The sequence below is a fragment of the Vigna umbellata genome, chromosome 6 (genome assembly GCF_029865625.1).
Source record: "Vigna umbellata cultivar VRB3 chromosome 6, Vumbellata_1.0, whole genome shotgun sequence".
NCBI classification, from domain to species: Eukaryota; Viridiplantae; Streptophyta; class Magnoliopsida; order Fabales; family Fabaceae; genus Vigna; species Vigna umbellata.
Window position 1 is genome coordinate 24,160,330 of NC_142170.1, and position 22,136 is coordinate 24,182,465.

Genomic DNA, 22,136 nt, shown 5'->3' on the forward strand with positions numbered 1-22,136 from the left:
AATATTTTTCGCAAAGAAGGATGTCTTTGAACTTTTCTTGAAATGCAAGTAAGCTTGTATTTAATGCAATAGTAAGCTTAATCGAATGCAATGATAGATTAATCGATTATATGCAGAGATAGGGATTAGAGAAATCAAACGATGCTTTTATACTGGTTCGGCCAAGCCTACATCCAGTGTCCTTCCAATCAACCTGAGTTGGAAGCCAATGCACTATAAAGATCTAGGTTTTTACAACAAGGTTTTTACAGTGACCTCACATCAAAATGTAAAACACCTCTCTAACCCACTAATCTAAATATAGGAAGTACAACAACAAGACACGCAACAAGAACATCCTCTTGTACTGTCAAACCTTGTAAGACACTCTCAAAGTCATGAACAAAATTCTTCTTCCTGTATACACTATAGAGAACTCCAGCAATTCTAAGTGTTTGTCAATGCTTTCCTGATCACGTACAAAACACCTTTGAGTGCAGAAAGATCAGACATTTCCAAAGCAGATCAACCTTGCTACACAAGAAACCTTCAAGACTTCGATCACCACGGTCGTTCTTGGTTCTTGAAGCTTTTTCTCTCTTTTGTAAGATCACACAGAGTACACTGAAAGATATGAAAGTGTAAAAAATCAATTCTCTTCTTCTTGTTTCTCCTTACAGAAAATCAAATCATGCGTTAGTATATAGTATGTCACACAAAAAAACGTGTTTTAATCGATTAGACTATTAATGTAGTTGAATAAATTTGACAGTTGTAACAGAATAATAGTAGTCAAATGCATTAACTGAATGCGCAATTAATATAATCGATTTGTCATAAATGCTTGGTCAACATATTTAAAAACATGACCGTTGTGACAGTTCTGTCAAGCATTTAAACAGTTTTCAAATCAACAACAAACTTAGTTGAATAAAGTTACATGGAATCGATTAAGTAGAAACACTTAGCTCATTTTTGAAAACTTTTCTTCACAAAATTCATCACAGCACACTTGAAAAAAATTTGTGCAAACCCACGAGTTTTAATTGATTTGAACAATAATACAATCGACTTAAAATTGTTGTTTTGCCATACTTTAAAGTTCAACAATAGTTCTTGTGGTTTTTTTATTTCCGAAAACATATGTTATGCATACACACACTACTACAGAAAAGTGCATAGATAGCGCTTTTTTTTATCATAGATAGCGCCTTTTAAGCGCTATCTATGACAGCGCTATCTATTAATAGATAGCGCTTCTATAAAAAGCGCTATCTATTAGTGTCTAACAATAGATAGCGCTTTTTTAAATAAGCGCTATCTATTGCTGTCAGACAATAGATAGCGCTTGTTTAAACCAGCGCTATCTATTGTCTGACAGCAATAGATAGCGCTTAGTTAAAAAAGCGCTATCTATTGGTCTAATTTTTTTAAAAAAAAATAATAAATTTTTAATAAAATATTTAAAAAAATTAAAAAATATAAAATATTGATTTTATTATGTACAAACATGTGCTATCTATTGGTTTTATTATATAAAAAAATATAAAAATATTAAAAAAAAACATTTTTATTAAATGGTTGAGACAACACCTGTAACACTTTCCTAGTCGAACTTGCTCAGCCCTACCAGCTCTTTATCTAGTAGAGGCCCTAGATATTGGAGTCACAGCCAGATTTTCAATATCAGAAATCTATTACAAAGCGTGAAAGAAAATTACACTTGAAGACATCTAAGAAATCAACGTAAGGTGGAAAAAAAAGTGAAGGGAACAATTCTAAAAATAAAATTACTAGGATGGCAGCTAGAATCAACCACAATGACTAGGAAAATTCTAATAAACTAAAATAATAAAGAAAATACATAATTAATGTTAATTTAAAATTCATAGAGTACCATGACTAGGAAACTATCAACCCAATAAATATTGAAAATTCTAATGTTTTAAATCCTTCATAAACCAACAACAACTTGTATAAATTTTAAAAGAGGACAATAAGTGACATAAAAATTGATGAAACTTCTCTAACATTTTGAGAAAATACAAGTGCCCGTGTAGAAAATGAGAATAATGCCTTATGTAGTGGAACAATGTTAGCTAAAAACTAGAAAGCAAAAAGAAACTTGAATAGAAGTAAAGATAGACCAAATGTTACATTTATAAATCAAACAAGAAATAATCATTACAGGGCTCATTCCTGTATCTCTTCAATAGAAATAACAAAATGATTAACGGATTGTAGAACCGTTGTTTACAAAACCCATTGTCAACAACATAGACAATTCCCTGCATGATTAAAAAAATAAGAAATAAGGAGGAGGATTCATCTCTAACCCGTAGAGATAATCAAACTTATTGTGAATGGGATATTACCTCTAATGTGAGTGATGTTTCTGCTATATTAGTAGAAATTTCTGCTTTCCTCCTTCCACGAGGAGATGGAGAAAACACTAACTCCTAAGAGAATGTAAAAACAAATATTAACACATTAACATTAAAATAAATATACAATAAAACACACTTATGTATTTCTAACCTGATCAATTATGCACTCTTATTTCACATTATTAAGTATTCAATTTTTTTACATAGTATCGTATCTCTACTCCATAAATAAAAGTACCTTGTTGTGTATAGAGATCCCACAATTACCAACAATATTCTCTATATGGTATCAGATTTTTTGTGCTATTTCCTTTCCTTTTATCTTTACTTTACGTAACACATATTCAATTCAACAAAGTCACAAGCATAGTGTGTTGCACAGTACACGTTCACATAATATTACTCATACACATGTTCAGAAACGTCAACTATATAAATCAGAGAAAGTGTCTGAAACTCTGTAATGTTACTAATATAAATTAATAATTTAGTATTAATTTAGTTAGTTTAAATAAAATATCTAATAATCCTAATGTTACTAACATACTATATATTATTATCTTATAACTTACTTGAATGCTACGACCTCCACAAACTCTAATTATCTCAGAGAATGATAAACATGAGGTAGGTGGAACCAACTAAGAAGGACCAGACACGAAAATCAGAAAAAACGAAGAGGAAATGAGCACTAGCCTTTGAGCCACAAGAAGCCTATCTATTGTGTGCAAATAAACACCACTTCATTAAAAAAAAGCATAATAGATAGCGTTGTTTTAAACAACCGTTATCTTTTTTTTTATTTCAAATTATACAGTAAAAAAGTAATATAAATTATTTATAGATAGCGCTGTTCTAAGAAAACGCTATCTATTGTCATGTATATAGACAGCGCTTTTTCAAATAAGCGCTATCTATTGTTCCGCACACTTATAGATAGCGCTTATTTAAAAAAGCGCTATCTATTTGGCGCTATCTATGTCCAATTCTGTAGTAGTGACAGATAAAATCACATATCAATCATAGTGGTATGTCTTACATTTTTATTTAAATAATGGATGCCAAAAATTTTGAAGTCGGATATTCAAAACAATGCTTATGTACTTGACATTTTCTTTTGAAACAATGGTATGTGCATGCTTGAATAACATAGACAAGTTAAAAGCGGTAAATGTTTAAAAGGATTTAAAGAGACTAGGATAGCCGTGTTGGTGTGTCATTCTTTATATGCCCTTAAAAAATATCGATATGAGATACGACATACCAAAAGGATGTTGGTGTTTGGAAAAAAGTATGGGGATTTGGAGCCATGAATGTCAAAGCTGCCCCAGTTTTAGGCATGGGTTTTGTTCAAGATAGGGAATGGGTATGGAAAGAATTTATTGAAAAAGTGTTGAGATTTTTTATAGGGGGAGCAATGGTTTAGCTGAACCTACAATCTCAAAGCTTCTAGCTTTTTATGATGACAACACATATTTAATAACACATGTGTTCATGTGTTACATGTTCATTACTTTCATGATTATGATTATATGGTAACATGTTTGTGTTGTGTTGATCATTGCAATTCACTATATTATATATGTGAGATTTAATCTGTGATTGCATGAAAATTGTTTTGGAAAAGAAAAATCACATGCACTTTAGTTGAACTTAAATTGTGTAGCAAAACAGCAGTTTTAAGTCGACTTCATTATGAAGTAAGTCGATTAAAACTCGTGGCTTTGCACAAACTTTTTCAAAGTGTTGTGTAAGAATTTTTGAAGAGAAATTTTTTCAAAACTATGTTTTTAACTGTTACAAAGTCGACTATGTGAGCAAGCCATTCGACTAAGTTTATTATGTTTTGAAATTATGTTAATGCTTGTCTTAAAGTGTCTAACGGCTATATTTTTAAATATGTTTGACCAAGCATTAATTGTGAAACAACTGCATTAATTGCGTAATCAATTAATTGCTATGACTTCTACTAACTATTATAACTTTCATGATTGTATTCGACTTCATTAGTGGCAAAGTCGACTGAAGAGCATCAAAATTGTGAAAAACTATAGATTGACGCAAATTTAAATTCTGTAAGTTTTGATAATCTAACGAATTGTGTGATAATTTTCATATTAGTGTTGTCTTACAGATTTGGGAAAAGCTCCAAGAACTCTTAAAGAAGATCGTGGTGTTCATCTTTGGAGATAGCTTAAAGAGCAAGGATTGTGTGCGTTTACTATCTGATCAAATTTGCACTAAAGTTGTGTGTTTTGGTGACCAGGAATTCAATCTTGTGAAGATTGGTGTTGTTGCCCTGTTGTGACTACAGGAAGAGGACGTGGTGCGTTCTGGACTTTGAGGGGTTTCTCAAAGGGTTGAAGACAGTAGGAGAGGGAACATCTTGTTGCTGGTCTTTGTGTGTTGTATGCCTATATTTTGATTAGAGGGTTAGAGAGATGTTTTATATTTTTGACATGGAGGTCTCTATAAAAGCCTTGTTGTAAAAACCTTGATCATTATAGTGCATTTGCTTCTTGGTGAGGAAGGACACTGGATGTAGGCTTGGCCGAACCAGTATAAAAAGCAGTGTTTGATTTTTCTATCCCTACACTTTTACTTAATCAACTTTGTATTGTGTTTAATCAACTTTATTTCCACTGCACTTAAAAATCTTTTTCTTTGCGTTTCAAGAAATTTTTTAAAGTCATCTACTTTGCAAACAAGATTTAAAGAAAACATTGTTTTTGTATTTCACTAATTCACTCCCCCTTCTTGGTGTAGAAAATTAAGTCATTCTATTTTAACAAAAAGGATTGCCCCAACTGGTTTGATTTTCTTTTGCATGCTTCTGGCTAGTTAGGAAGTTCCCAAATAACACAATAGTGAGAATAACTTTGGCAAGACAAATATGCTCTAGAGCCAATCTCTTTTTCTTTTGGGAGAGGCTGGAGAATGAGTGTTTTCAAGCAATGCACACACACATATCTCAACAGAAAATGCTATTAGTTATTTAAAATCTTTGATTACAAAAACATATGATAATAAATTACCCAAAATGTAATGATTTCCTTTTCTATGTTTTTTTTTTGGAAATGATAAAACTTTTTGAGAAATATTTTTTTCTTGTATTTTCCTCTTAACGCATTCGTTTGCTATTTTTTTTTTTCGAGAAATTGAATTTGAAGGAAACTATGTATGAGAATTGGGCCCAATGGGCCTAAAAACTATTTTTGTTACAGTGAATAAAAATCTTAAAAAAATTAAGTTTGTCATTTTCATTTTGATTCTATTTTTTCAAAAAACATTTCTTTCTCTTTCATACCCAAAAAAAAAATATTTTATTGATGAATTATGTCAACCTGACTTGTTCAAGGGAAGTTGAAAGAACTTTTTTTAAGACTCAAAATAGATTGAAAAGAATGATAATTTTTTGATTAAGAAACATGTCTACGTATTAAATCATGATCGTTTTATTTTTCAAACTCTTAACTTAAAAGAAAAACAAAGTTCAAAATGCAATATGTTGCCCTTGGTTTTTGTTTTCTATTTATTTTTATTTTTATCTTTTTTTTGTGCTAAAAAGATTAGTTGCGATCACTTTAAGATAGTGTCCCTTGTAAATCGTTTTTTTTATGGATACAATGGATGATGGAAAATGATGAAGGAGGAAAAATATTTTCACGATTTCATGTCAAAAATGCTTCAAAAAAAAAAGAAGGGAAAATAGTTTTTATTTTGCCCTATTTATTTATTTTTTCCTTTTTATCATAAGAATAATTCCATGGAAAAATATGAATTCATTAAAGCATGACATTTTTGTTTTTGTTTTTGTTTTTGTTTTAAAAACGTGACACATTTATTGTTATGTATAAAGAAAATGAAGAGAAAATGATAAAAATGCTAATGCATATGATGCATGAGGATGCTTGTGCCAATAATGATTAAAAGACAACATGTTGTTTTTTATGCTTTTAAGGTAGGTCCAACGTCTTAAGGTCTAATCATTGTATATGAAATCTCACAAGGATGGCTTCCTAAACCTAAAATCAAGGTCACCAGAGCTATGGTCCTTTTCACAGCATTTTCCACAACAGTTGAAACACTACTAGGCGTGAAATTGCATGTGAAGAGAACAGACACTGGTTAGGGTTCTCACGATAGCCAAACTAGAAATAGTCCAGACGTGAGACCGCTATGCAACCCATCTAATTCTATGTTAAACTCAGACCCGGGTATAAGGTCCTACTCATGATATGCACAATAATAATTATTCTAATAATAATAAAAAAAGAATATAAATAAATTACCAAAATGAATAAAGATCAAACATATAGATAAATAAAGCAAAAAAATAAAATAAAGAGAAACCACATCAATTTTCATATTTAATTAATTAGGCCTGATTCTCTAGCGTCCCTAGTGGAGTCGCCATCCATCGCAACCAGGATCGCGACGGGGAGCCGACCCGAAAACAAATGGGTTTGAGAAAAATATTTTGGGAGTCGCCACCATAATTTATTATGGAAAAACTATGGAAAATCATAAAATAAGACATGGTCTACGAAAACTAGATTTTAGATCCGGGAATCGGTTACGCGTAAGGAAGGTGTTAGAACCCTACTACGTATGCCCAAAGGCAGTACCTTTAGTTAAATGTATAAAGTGGCTTTTCAAAATATTTAATTTTCCCTAAAAATAATTATATAAAGAAACTAATAAGAAACAAAAAATATTTTTTGTTTTATGAACCCGACAAGGATTGACCTTGCTCCTGCGTATATCCATTTATGATGGACAATCAGGGATCACGTAGTTCTTTATCTACAAAAAAGTTTGTGAAGTTTGTTTTTTTAAAGAGAACCCCGACAAGAATTGACATTTTTTTTTTCAAAAATTTTTGTATTCTTCTATTTCAAAAAATATGGTGGAAAAAAAAGAAAAGGAAAGAGACCGACCATAAGTCGACGCGTACCCATACCCTTTATTTTATGATTTAATATTTTTTTTATAGGAAAATACATGATAAGAAATATTTTCTTCTTTTACTTTTTTTTAAATTGTTTATTTATTATTTAATTTTTGAAGTAAAATTTTAAAAAATAAATATCACGTGATGCGGAAGATATAACCAATACCAAAAGAAACACGAAAAAATATTTTTTTTTATGAAAAAAACATTATTGGTGCATAGTAAAAAAAAATTTTAACAAAAACCATTAAAGTACAATAAAAAGAGAAGGAGAATGGTGCAAAGATGACATACCATCCCCCTTTTCGGTCTTCCTTTTCCATGATAGGGTGCGTATTTATATACACACATTGTAATATTATGGTAATCTTGCCCTTAATTTTGAATTAATTAACAACGAACAAAATAAGAAAAGAAATGATCTTTATTTTTATATTTTTCATTTTATAAAATATTTGAAAAATATTAATATAAATATAATAAATGTAAATAATTAATACTGTAGTGAACATAATTTAAAATATTTAACAATTAAATATTTAGATATCAAAATATATATATATATATATATATATATATATATATATATAATTTACCAAACATGTATTAAATATTTATGTTTACAAGGAAAAATATATGAAATACAATAATAAACTAAACTTTAATATCAAAGCAGTTCACTGAACCTTATGGTCCTCTGTCGAATATAATTATACTAGGAAATCAAATAATTATATGAAAAAAATATAAGTTATTTAACATTTAACTTATGTGACATCCCAAAATATAGCATAATATTATATCATAGATTAATTACATATAACAATATGATAGATCAGTTCTCTAAGAGTTAGTAAAGTATTTAACAATACAGTTATCCAAAATAACTATAAAACTAAAAACTTTACAGAATACCATAAGTCTGATACAAAACATAGGAAATAAACCGAACGGTTCTACCACTAAGTTTATACAAATCATCCCATACCGAACGGTTATACAACAACCTGTATAAACCGATCGGTTACAAAAGATAAGCTAAGCCTAATGATCGAACGATCCTAACTAAGCTACAGGACCCTCGCCTTCCAACGCTTGTTCCACCGAACACTCATCGCCTTCTGCTCACATCCATAGGATGATCATTGCAATAGAAAAGGAAAACGAACGGACAATACAAGACAAAACAAGAAAGTAGGGTAAGCTAATGTAATTTAATTATAAACACATCTATATATATTTCATACAAGTTCAAGTCATGCAAAACCGAACGCTACCTCATGCCAACACCAAATACAAGCAATCATATACAAAATGAACACCACAATTCATATATAGACCGAACACTATGGCTTGACCATCCGGATTGTATGAATATGTAGCTACAATCGTCCTTGCACTTGTGGTAGTGTAACAGCTGATACCAATTAAGCTACTACCCAAGGTTAATCCCATAATACCTACCTCGGCACCCTGAGGTGGTAGGACCTCTTGCTATTCTCACAAATGAAATATCTCTCTCTATGCGAGAATGATACTCATAGAATTTCAGGATGAACGCCAACTTAGCAATATCCATATTCATACCTTACAATTCCATAATCATCCATGAGATATTCCTCCTTGGAATTCTCTTCCACAGATTTGAAAACATAATTCTCATAAATTAACATAAACAGTCATTCATCAGTTATATTTTCACTCATAAGACAAAGAGAACCTGTGAACGTTAGAGAACCTGTGAACGTTGGAGACCGGACACCTTCACACTACCCAAAAGATAGATCAAACGGTCTATAATAGATACAACTGAAGAAATTGCCTAACGTAATTACTGGTTGATCACTAGAGAAAAACCGACCACTGGGAGCTTAGCCCAACCTTAAGAGTTTAAAACGAACGCTTAAAAACTTAAATCGAATGTGTATAGCTCAGACCGAACGCTATAATTCAATCGAATATTACTAAAATCGAACGTTAAACGTAGTACGACTAAGAACGAACGTTAATACCAACTCGAATACTTTTAAATACTAAACCAAACAACACTAAGCCAAAATATCACTACAAAACCGAATACCACTAAACCCGATTACATGACCTAACCGAGCGTTCAACAATGAGCGCTTTGTTTTCTACATAATTCTACAGAACTTCTCAACCAGTTCACAGGTCTCAGCAACACACAAAAATCAAGCCAATATCCAATTATTCATACATGCACATGTTCAACCAATCATTTCAAACATAAACAAACATAATTAAATTACTAGCTTCCCTTACCTTGAATAAACCAAACACTTCCTACGCTTTCATAGTGTTGACTAACCAGAAATCAGCTTCTAAGGCAACCTACTACTTTCTTATCGGTGAAAATGAACCAACCAGATGATCAAAGACAGAAAACAACTTCAGAGAAGTAGATGATGAACAGATGCAAGTTGAACAATGCTTGCATGTATCAGAAAATACATAAACTTAAAAGAACGAGTGAATTTAACTTACCAACTCCAACAACAACTTAATTGGTGAAAAGAGAGACTCTTGCCACCAGGGAAAAACTCAGGCACAACCTGGTGGATGATCAGAAGAAGGAAAATGTGAGAATTTGTAGAGAGAAGAAGAAGAATTTAAGAGAGAAGAAGGAGAAATAAAACTCAGATATTTGGAGAGAAGGGGTACATACACCTACACTTTTATCTGAATTTAATGGTTTTGACAATACATAGTATAAAACTATCTTGTTCATAATATAACTGAAAAAACTATATTTGGACCAATGATACAAAATAAATTCCAACAAACATGTGTTTCATATCTATAGATTAATACGTGATCCATTTAAGGTAAATTCATTGCGTACACTAGTGTATGAAAAAGTTCTTCACAACTTTTCACTACATACATGTTATCTTGAATCTATATTATTTAAATATTTAATTATAGATATCCATCCACATTAATAATAATAGTAGGTTACGTGCTTGATACTTATAACAGACAATTTAAAATGGAAAAGGTATTTGTTTAATACATATAAAACAAAAAATTTTAATTTTTAATAAATTTCAATTAATAGAAGAACAAGGATTTAGATGTTGATTACCAGCATTTTTTATTACACATAAAGAAAAAGTCAATAATAGTTTGACGTAATAGAAAATATAGAGATAATAAATAAAGTAAAATATAAGACGAAAGAAACATGTTTTATGAAATGATTATTTTATATTATTTAATTAAAATATGTTTATAGAAGAATTTTCTGTAGGACCATTCATTTGTAAAATAAAAATATTAAGTATAATTCAACCACTAATTAAAAATAAAATAAAAAGTTTGTAATTATTAATTTATTTTATTTATTAATTTTTCATTCATATGTTTAAAACATATGAAATCATTTAATTTGAAAAAAAAAATAATACATATATAATTTTTTTACATTTATTTCATACAATTTTTTATGTTTTATATTTTTTTTATAAAAATTTACATGACTATTTTATCTTTATTTTATATATATATATATATATATATATATATATATATATGTATATATATGTGTGTATATATATATATATGTATATACGTATATATATGTATATATATATATATATATATATATATATATATATATATATATATATATATATAAAGAGTCACACACACTTTCTCATAGGTTCACTGAGTTCTGGCTCGTCAACTTTCCATCCACCATTCCCCAGCCCTCTCGCCATGGATCACCGTGTCTCCCGTCGAACCGAGATCCTAATCAACCACCTCCTCCGCCGTGCACCGCCACCTTCCTCCGTTCTTCATCCCCACCGCTGCCTGAGCTACTCCCCTCCCGAGCTCTCCAATGGATTCGCGTTCGACTTGCGGGAGATGCGAAGGTTAATGGACGGGCACAATCTGGAGGACCGCGATTGGCTCTTCTCCGTCATCGTGCAGAGCGCACTCTTCAACCGCCGCGAGCGCGCCGGCAGAATTTTCGTCTGCCCCGACTACAACCAGTCCATGGAGCAGCAGCGCGAAGCCACCATGAGGCGCATAGAGTATCTTGTGGAGAGAGGAGTTTTCCGAGGGTGGCTCACTGGCGAGGGTCCGGGGGAGGAGCTGAGGAAACTTGCGCTCTATGAGGTTATAGGGATGTATGATCACTCCCTTGCTGTTAAGCTTGGGGTTCACTACTTCCTCTGGTTGGTTATGTTTTCTCTTTTCTTTTTCTATAGTTTTCTTCTTCAGAGTAGTTGGAATTTGAATAAGAGCTTAGTTTCTATGTAGCCTATATTGTCAACTCATCAGAAACCATTTATACCACAACGATCAGTTTGGACTTCTTTGTGAGTATTTTGGGAGACGAAAGTCAAAAAAAAATTATACAATTTCCTACATTTAGCTTTTGCATAAATAATTTGCAGAAATAATTTTTATTACCTTTCTTAACTTATGATATGAAAAAAGTTCAATGTAAATATTATAACCCTGAAAAAAATTAAAATTAATTTTTTTTTATTTTTTCTTAAATTTAATTTAATTAAAATTTAAATTAATTTATATTTTATTAGATTAAATTTAATTATTAATTTTATATTTAATTTATATTATATTTTATTTATTTTTAATTTTATTTTATTTTAAAATTTGTTATTTGGATTTGATTGTTTGTTAGTTATATAATTCGAGTTTGGTTTGTTGTTGGATGAATTGTCTAAAAGAGTGTTACTCCCTTCACTTTCTCATCTTCTTCTTCCACCTCTCTATTGTTTTTTAAATTCCAAATGTATTCTTTTTACTTTTACCTTTATCTATTTTACTTTTTATTTTTTAAAACCCTAATCTCGTTTCACTTTCACTTTCTCTCTTTCTTTTCAATTTCTACATTTGATAACAATCTAATTAATCCCTATAATCTTCTTCGGCTAACAGTGTCACGAGTCCTCTTCACCTTCTCTACGTCACCACTATGTATCCTACCCTATGACTTTGAATATCAAAATTAGTTTATTGAATATACACCACATTCAGAAATCCTCACATCCACATATGTTGATGAACTACCACATGAAATTTATTGTTCAAACTGCCAACTTCTTTCCATTACTTTTTAAAAAATATGACAAAAGTGATCAAACCATATATAATCGTAACTAAGCTTTCGAGAATAAAGAATGAAGAAAAGGCAGAAATGGAGAATGGTGTTAACGGTGGAAATTGAAAAGAAAGAGAGAAAGTGAAAGTGAGTGAGGGAGGCTTGCGTGTGAGAAAAAGAGTGAAAGTGAAAGGGGATTAGGGTTTCAAAAAATAAAAAGTAAAATGGGTAAAAGTAAAAAGGGTAGGATTGGAATTTAGAAAAAATTGGAGAGGTGGAGGGAGAAGATGGGGTGGTGGAGGGAGTAACACTCTTGGGTAAATGGTATTGATCCAAAATAAAATACAAGTTAGGTTTGTCATTCGGTAGCTATATAATTCAAGTTAGGCTTTTTGTACACTCTGTTCTACATTGTTATTTGGATTTGATAGTTTGGTAGCTATATAATTCAAGTTAGGTATCGTTGGATGAATTGTGTAACATGTGGTAGTTGCTGGCACTAGTCTCTGAAAACGCTACAATATCCTAAAAATCTACTAAATTTAGTAAGCGGTTCTAAAATTGAAAAAGTTATTACTAGAATTCCCTCTCTTCTCAGCTCTGTGTACAACACTCGTTTTGGATGGGGGCTTCCAAATGCATGAAGCTGTTAAAATTCATTTAGTTGTTCCAAATACATTGTAAACTAGACCTGTGCTGACAAGTAACCAACCTGCATTGATAGGGAAAATATACTAATGTCATGAATAATGCTGTATTGAATACGGACTGATGTGATTAACGGATTGAAAATCCTTTTCCAAACAGTTCTAAGGAGGAAAAACGTGATTTATCCTTTTTCTATGAGTTGGTGAAAGTTAGAAAACAATATCAAGTTGGTCCTACAAGTACCTTTTTCAAGCTAACTAGAATGATATGGATAATGGATTTCAGGGGAGGGGCCGTGAAGTTTTTGGGAACCAAGCGCCATCATGACAAGTGGTTAACGGCTACTGAAAACTATGACATGAAGGGTTGTTTTGCTTTGTCTGAGTTGGGCCATGGAAGTAATGTACGTGAATATTGCTAAATTAGTTGGGTTCATTTGGTCCGCTAGTAATTTATTATGATTTTTCCGTTACCTTTAATAATTCTTTCCACACTAATTTTTACAGGTGCGAGGAATTGAAACAGTCACTACTTATGATTCAAACACTGGAGAATTTGTAGTCAATACTCCATGTGAATCGGGTCAGAAGTATTGGATTGGTGGTGCAGCAAATGTAATGATTCCTTTTGTATAATTCATAATTATTTAAAAGCCTAGACATGAAGAGAATGGGTGCTTACATTTTTCTCCTGCTCCAACTTTGTATATATTAACCCTTTATTATTAACTTGTTCTCCTATTCAGCATGCAACACATACTATAGTCTTTTCACAGCTCTATGTAAATGGAAGCAATCAAGGGGTGCATGCATTCATTGCCCAAATCAGGGATTCAGATGGAAACATATGTCCAAACATTCGAATAGCCGATTGTGGTCACAAAATTGGTGTAAATGGAGTTGATAATGGCCGTATCTGGTAATATATGCATCTTCAAACAAGTTGTGCTTGAAAAATGAATCTCATATAAATGAATGAACTCAGAAACTCTGGACACGGATCCTCAGGTTTGATAATGTGAGGATACCTCGGGAGAATTTGTTGAATTCTGTGGGTGATGTTTCCCCAACTGGTGAATATTTGAGTGACATAAAAAATGTTGATCAGGTGATTTGCTTTTTCAGAGAGATGATATTCCCTTTGGTCTCCTTGTGGTCTTCTTTATTCACTTTGAGAAGCTTGTTCACGTATCTTTTGTTGTACGTTATTCTTGCTACAGAGGTTTGCTGCTTTCTTAGCCCCGTTGACCAGTGGTCGGGTTATTATTGCTGCTACTGCTGTTTACATTTCCAAGGTAGTGAGACCATCTATGTCTGTGGATTTCACGTTTGTCTGTGTTTTTTATTTTCTTTGTATTTAACTAACTCATTCCAAATTTGATATCTTAACTTATCGTGTCCTTTATTTGTCCTTAGATTAGCTTGGCCATTGCTATAAGATATGCACTGACAAGGCGGGCATTCTCCATTACACCAAATGGGCCTGAAGTTTTACTTCTCGATTACCCTAGTCATCAACAGCGTCTGTTACCTTTACTTGCAAAGGTGTAAGTCCTCTAATTACATGCATTTTGATATCTATTTGATCAGACCTCAAAAATAAAAATGCTTCAATTTTTTATGGGAAACTGAAGCTTAGGCATGCCATTTTGAATATATTCTTCAATGAAAGATGCCTTTTGTTTTTCTCACCAAAATGTTAAGACAAAGAATCTTTAAAAATATGCTCAATATTACAGGGAAAACGTTTGTTCGACAACGCTATTTTGCCAACTTTTTGACAACGACACGTGGCCTTGTTTCATTGATTGGTTTTAAAAGGTTTTTTTAGAAAGATGAAATTTGTTCAGAAGGGCAATTTTGGTATGAATTTGGATAGAAACTCCTTTTGTCAGTTTATTTTTTCAGATTCACTTTTTTTGCAGTTTGGTTTTCTCAACTTTCTCTCCACCATTGAAGCTTCCATCTCTCTCTACCATTGAAGCATCCATCTCTCTCCACCGTTTCGGTTCTCTTCGTTCGTCGCTTTTCTTCACTCTTTGTCCACCATTGAAATGTTGTTTCTCTCTCCCCTTTGAGTTTGAGTTCGACTTTTCTTACTTCATTTCTTGGGTCATTTGGTCACTGTCGAGGATTTTGTCTCTCTTTATCCATTTCCCCATATTTTGATGGTGTGACTGTGGGCTCGTTGGCGGTATATATCCCTCGTTTTGGAATTTTGTTGATTTTGGCGTGCATTGTCGTTGACGACATTTTCGTGGTTGTGTAAGTATTTGGCTTTTGTCTCCCATTGTGGTTGGCGATATTTCTCCCAAGGTTTGGGTTTTTTCGCACACACCATCGAGGTTGGTATCACCAAGGTTTGGGCTTTTTCGCACTCACCATTGATTCATTACCAAACTTCACATTAGAAGTTGTAGAAACCATCAACCATGACCAACAGGGGTCCTTCATTCATAAAATCTTAAAAACACTCATAACAAACAAAAAAACAATCATGGGGAGCGCGGTTGTCACACTTGAGTAGCATAGATCAACTTTCAGTACAAAACTGCAAATTTAACATGTAATCAATTACAGCCTTTCTGTAAGTGATTACAAGTGCATGTCTCCACAGTGTATGGTGCAGGACCTAACCTGCGTTGCTAAGACCACCCAGGATGGGTCTTCCCTACACAGAAGACTTACCAAACTTCACACTACAAGTTGTGAAAACCATCAACCATGACCAACAAGGGTCCTCCATTGACAATATCTTAAAAAGACACTCACAAAAAACAATCATGGGGAGCGCAATTGTCACATTTGGGTAGCGCAAATCAACTTTCAGTACAAAAATGCAATTTTAACCTGGTAATCGATTACAGCTTCTCTGTAAGCGATTACAAGTGCATGTGTCTAGTGTGTATGGTGTAGGAACATGTTAAGTCATTGAATTATTGAGAAAAAATGTCATTTAGGTGCTTTCATGTAAGTTAGATGAGCTTCATAAGCATTTTTGGCCAATTTCTGCCCTGGTAATCGATTACAAGGGTCTTGTAATCGATTACCCGAGGAAAATGGGTAATTTGTACAAAAACTTCAACTGTACTCCCCAACTAGATGAACACTGCTCCCAAACTCTGTTTTTCTGAACTTTACTACTTGTTTTGTTCTTAACTTTCTCCACCGAACTCCAAACGACTTGATACTTGTTTTGTTGGAATCTAGACTCAAAGAGCTTTCCAACAAAACAAGAATCAACTCATTTGGAGTTCGGTGGAGAAAGTTATGAGCAAAACAACCAGCAAAGGTCAGAGGTGGTAGAAATATATAAAACGTTAACTTTAAAGAATTAACTGCACCTACTCAGGTGTCCAAAAATTATAAATTAGTAGTCATTGGAAAGATCTTTGAGTCTACTTTCTAATAAAAAAGGAATCACATCATTTGGAGGTGTGTGGAAAAAGTTATGATTAAAATAGTCAGCAAAGGTCAAAGTTGACAGCATGTGTTATGCACCTCACCTCAATTGGAGAAAACCACCTAAATGAACATTTTTATTTTGAAGAAATCAATGACCTAACCTCATTATTGGTGCAGAGAGCTCACCGAATAACATTGAACTCACTCACCCATCTCAAAAAAGGAAAAATTCAACAAAAATAGAGAATGGGGAGCAGTGTTCATCTAGCTGGAGAGTACAGTTGAAGTTTCTGTACAAATTACCCTTTTTCCTCTGTGTCAACACTCAATTTCGTCCGGGTTGATTAATAAATTTATTTTCATCATAAAAATAAAAAAAATAATAAAAAATAATAATTTATTTTCATTATTTGACCGTTCGTCCATTCAGACCTTTAGGACGTTCGGTCATGCAGAGAGTAAACCGTTCGGTCATAGAGTTTTAATGAACGTTTGGTCTTCATTAGAACGTTCGGTCTTGGTGTTGCTACTCTCTTTTGAACGCTCGTTCATCCATGATCAGCCTTCAGCCATTCTCATTGACGTTCGGTCTTGTGTTGTTTAACGTTCGGTATTGGTGTGTTTTTAAGCGTTCGGTCCTAGTTTGTTTTGAATCTTAAACGTTCAGCCTCTCAGGTTTACTGTTCACGTTCGCTCTAGATGAGATTTGATTTTTTTGAACGTTCGGTCTTGTGTTTCTTTAACGTTCGATCTGAGCGTTCGACCTACAGTGTGAACATTTGGTTACAGCGTTCGGTCATGTAATTTGGACGAACGTCCGTTTGTATTGACCGAGCGTCCAAAAAGTGGGTGGCTGCGTTTTAAATTGGTCTGAGCCTTACAGCGAGGATTCCCACCTCCTATTGCCGCTGTCCGCCATTAACCGTCTGAAAAGCTATTTGCAGTATGGGTGCAAGAGAATATTTTTGGCAGGCTTTCACTTTTGGATTTTTAATTTGGAGAAAGGTGGGTGCATGGCTGGAAATAGATACACGAGCAACACGTTGGCAGCATGGGCAGCTCCATATTCAAGGCCTGGCTGGAAGAGAAGCACACCACATCATAGTAACTGCTGGGGGCACATGATCAAGCACACCACGCGGCCAAAGTAAAAAAAAAGCCACTCACAGTATGGGTTTCTGCAGAAGAAGGGAATCATTTTTCTGACACTCCCACCTGAGTTTGTCTTCCACGAGCACCCATCTGGCACTTCTGTAATACCCATCTTGCAACTCTGAAAAGCTGGCTACACCACTACAACAGGCGGGAATGAAAAGGAGAGGAGGGAGACACCCAAAAAGATCTCTATCATCCGTATTCACCTACGGCCGCAGCCAACTGATACACTGGAATCATCATCCTCACCACCTCACCTCATCTTCATTCTTCTCTGAATCACCAACACACTGAAAAAACATCCTTATTCACTCGTTCTCCAGCCGCGGCCCAAGGTAACAACAGAGACTCCAACCTTTGTTTCCCTCCCTCGCAAGCCACCATCTCCAGCACCTCATCCCCATCCTCATCACCTCAAGACAGTCATAACGAATCCAAAATATTCTTGGGGAGTGGTTAAGCCACGTCTGGGTAGCCCTCTTCAACTTTCGGTACAAAAGGAGATTTTTCTCCTGGTAAACGATTACCAGCTCCCTGTAATCGATTACAGCAACATCAGTCCTGTGATAACCCAAAACCAACTTAAGTGACAACCCAATAGCAAGACACACCAAAAAAATGACGAACAGATGCAAGACCAAAATCCACTCCCCAAAATACGAATACCGAGACACGAAAAAGTTCATACCTTGTTCGAAGAACCATTGTCACCGGACGAACCCATTGCACAAAAAAGGTAACAACTTCCACCAAATCGACACCGAACGAGACAAGGGTAATCTCTAACTCAAAGAAAGAAACTCAATGTCCACAGAGACACCGAACGAGACAAATCCACACCGAACGAGACAAGCATAATCTACAACTCAAATAAACAAACCTAATGTCCACAAAGATTCAAAGGAAAACAATGGTGACAGGGAAGCAGGAGAGAGATGTTCAAAACAAAATGAAACCCTAAAAATGGAGAAAGGAGAACACTGCTATGAAGAGAGAAGTTGAAATGAAATTAAAATCCCCAAAATGGAGAGAGAAGACAGTGATAAGGAGAGAAGAGGGCAGTTTCGGAATCCAAACTTCAACCCATTTCAAATCAGATTTTAAATTAAAAAAAAGCATTCAAATTCGACCAATTAAAACTTGACACGTGGCGTTGTCAAATTTTTGTCAAACTGGCGTTGTTGGAATATCGCGATCCATATTACAGGACTAGTTAATTTTTACAAAAGTTCAGTGGTCATTTTCCCATATGGACCAATTTATATGTACCTTTCTTTACTTTTATGGTTCAGATATGCAATGAGTTTTTCCGCAAATGACCTCAAAATGATGTATGTGAAAAGATCACCGAAGTCAAACAAAGCAATTCATATTATTTCTAGTGCATACAAGGCTACTTTTACTTGGAATAATATCCGTACTCTTCAGGTAAATTTTTCCTCGGGTTTGATAGGTACTATTGTATGCTGTTGCCCTCTCTAAGGTTCTATTAATGCTTGAACTAGGAATGTCGTGAAGCCTGCGGAGGCCAAGGAGTTAAATCTGAAAATCGTGTTGGTCTTTTCATGAGTGAATTTGAGATGCATTCGACATTTGAGGGGGACAACAAAGTTCTGATGCAGCAGGTAAAATGAGTATCCTGTTAAATATGAAATTTGATTAATAATTGAGCACACATTTTTATTTTCAAACCCAGGAAATTCGATGAGCTGGTTTCATTGTGCAAAACATTAATTGGATCCTAATAAGTTGTGTTGTTTTTTTCATTTGACTTTAAAGCAGTGTAATAGTAATTATTATGAAATAGTTCTGTCCATTTTATTGAATGTGAATGGTTGCTCACGTGTTCTTCATTACACTTCAGATTAGCAAGGCACTCTTTGCAGAATACGTAGCATGTCAGAAGCAAAACAAACCTTTCAGTGGTTTAGGATTAGAACACATGAACAAAGATTTGCCTGTTATCCCATCTCACCTAACAACTCCGACCATTAGGAGCAGTGAATTTCAGGTAATCATTTGATTATGCCTTTTGAAATTTGGAGAAGCCCTAAAGAAGCTTCTATCTGTTTCTTACGTTACCTTTCACTCTCACAGATTGATCTGTTCCACCTAAGAGAGCGAGACCTATTGAGGCGCTTTGCTGAAGAGGTCTCAGAATACCAATCTCGTGGAGAAAGCAAAGAGTCTGCCTTCATTCTAGTGAGGGTTCTACCTCGTCTTTTTATCTTTTCCTTTCATCTTTTCATTGTCTTATCATTTGGAACACTTTTTCTGTTACAGAGTTATCAGCTAGCAGAAGACTTGAGCAGAGCTTTCTCAGAACGAGCAATACTGAAAACATTCATGGATGCCGAGTCAACTTTACCAGCTGGTTCGTTGAAGGTAAAACGCTCTCTATAACGTGCTTTTTACCATTTCTTTAAATCTGGAAGTCATTGAACCTGTCATGGCACTTGATCAAGGTTGAATGGTTAGTTTAACAGAGGTCCGGAATTGAACCTTTATTAATAAAATTCATTAAAAATACACAAATATAATATTAAAGATGTATAATATCATAATTTTATGATTGTATATAGGCTCTTAACATTAAAATATATAAAAAAAATGTTAAATAAAATAAGTGTATCATGCTCAAATTGAAATTTCAGTAATATACATCAAGATTTGTTAATAATAACAAAATTATATCTAGAATAAAGAAGAAAATGACTAATATTTAGGTTGATTTTTATTTGATAAGATTAAAAAGTTAAAATTGTAATTTATTAAATTTTTTATTGAACCGGTTTGACCAGTTTTTGGACTGGTTTTACTAGTTTATGTATTACTTGTTTTGCCCTACAATCAAACCGGATAAGAAATTAGCTCCTCGTCAAATCGGTACGGTTCCAAACACCATGCTTTTCACTATTCGTTAAGTTTTGCTAGAAATTACAAAATCACTAGTTGGACTTGTTAAGACCTTTTTTGTATAAGTTTTTCTATAAAAATTCATTGAAAATTTTGATAAATTATTTATTTAGCAAAGTTAAAATTATTTATTTACAAGTTAAAATTAGTTTTTTTAGGAATTAAGGGACGGTAACTTCTTCATGAAGCTGATTTGAATTAATACTTTAACGAAATTTAGTTTGAGAGAATTTTATTTATATTTTTTTTCTTATGAGTGTTGTTAAATGAGTTTTCACGGAAAACAAGAATTAGTCTCTTGTTTTGAAATTTTGAATCAATTTAATCTTTCAACTTTAAAAATTTGTGAATTTAGTCTTTTTAACCAAATTTTATTCAGTTTATTTAATGTTTTAAACGCGTTTCATGATAGTTATTTATATCATTTGACATATTTTCATTTCAATGTTAATTGAAAAAATTGCTTGAAATGTCAAATAAACACAACAAAATTTGATTGAAAAGACTAAATTCACACAATTCTAAAGATGGAAGACTAAATTGGCTCAAATTTTCGAAAAGAGACTAATTTCAATTTTTACTTAATGTTAAGGGATCAAAATCATATTTAACACATTGTTAGAAAAACTTGTACAAATAGAAGTCTAACTTTAGTATTTAATAGAGTATATTCTAAATGTGTGTTGGGTGTAACTAATCCATTAATTGATCTCTTTATTTTTATTTGCCTTCTCTGTAGAATGTGTTGGGTCTATTGAGATCGTTGTATGCTGTGATAACTGTGGATGAAGATGCTACCTTTTTTCGATATGGATACTTGTCAACAGAGAATGCTTTTGCAGTGAGGAAAGAAGTGCCAAAACTATGCGCTGAACTTCGACCACATGCACTTGCCTTGGTCAGTTCCTTTGGTATTCCTGATGCTTTCTTGAGCCCTATTGCATATAACTGGGTTGACTCAAATTCTTGGTCTTCTCAACTTTAGCAAGCTTATGCAAATATCTGCATTTGAATAGTATCTTTGTTGCATGTTATTGGGTGAATAAAAAGTTTAAAGAACAAAATAAAAGGATAGTATACGAAGGAAACCAAGGCCAAACCATTCGGGTTGAGTTTCATCAAGTATTTTTGTACCATTTGGTAAATAGTTGTTAAGATATTTGAATCTGATAAATGTACCTGAATTACTTATTTATATTTACCTTCAATGAACAAGCCGGTAAAGTTGACTTTGCATCCATGAAGGTTTTCAATATTGCTCGTTCTGCCTAACTCTTCTGCTAGTTGATAACTCTAGAACAGAAAAGTGCTCCAAATTGTAAAACAATGAAAAGATGAAAGGAAAAAATAAAAAGACGAGGTAGAATCCTCACTAGAATTGAATGCAATAAAAATTTTATTACTGAAATGTGTATTATATATGACCGATTACCTCTTTCCATACTACTATAGGATCCGTCCTTGATTGAATATATCTCAAACTACTAAGTTGACATGCATTAGGCTCATTCCTACTCGGCAACACCACATCACACAAGCCACCTAATCATAATGATTCCTGGTTAACCTTGATAATTCAAAAGCTAAGGGGTATTTGG

General features: G+C 33.3%; 1 protein-coding gene and 1 long non-coding RNA gene across 2 annotated transcripts; one reads left to right on the plus strand and one right to left on the minus strand.

The window, feature by feature from the left end:
• Positions 1-2,086: 2,086 nt before the first annotated feature.
• Positions 2,087-3,020, minus strand: LOC124842083 (uncharacterized). The gene is made up of 2 exons (XR_007029154.2): positions 2,355-3,020; positions 2,087-2,267 (listed from the first exon to the last, which is right to left on the minus strand). It is a non-coding gene; the product is annotated as an uncharacterized LOC124842083 (long non-coding RNA).
• Positions 3,021-10,992: 7,972 nt separating this feature from the next.
• On the plus strand, positions 10,993-21,796 carry LOC124842085 (acyl-coenzyme A oxidase 3, peroxisomal-like). Its single transcript, XM_088093132.1, has 13 exons — positions 10,993-11,522; positions 13,349-13,466; positions 13,570-13,677; positions 13,809-13,981; positions 14,071-14,170; positions 14,283-14,357; positions 14,479-14,609; positions 18,915-19,050; positions 19,128-19,247; positions 19,487-19,633; positions 19,720-19,824; positions 19,906-20,007; positions 21,278-21,796. Exons 1-13 carry the CDS (start codon positions 11,059-11,061, stop codon positions 21,521-21,523), a joined length of 2,025 nt encoding a protein of 674 aa, XP_087949258.1. The 5' UTR covers positions 10,993-11,058; the 3' UTR covers positions 21,524-21,796.
• Positions 21,797-22,136: the final 340 nt, after the last annotated feature.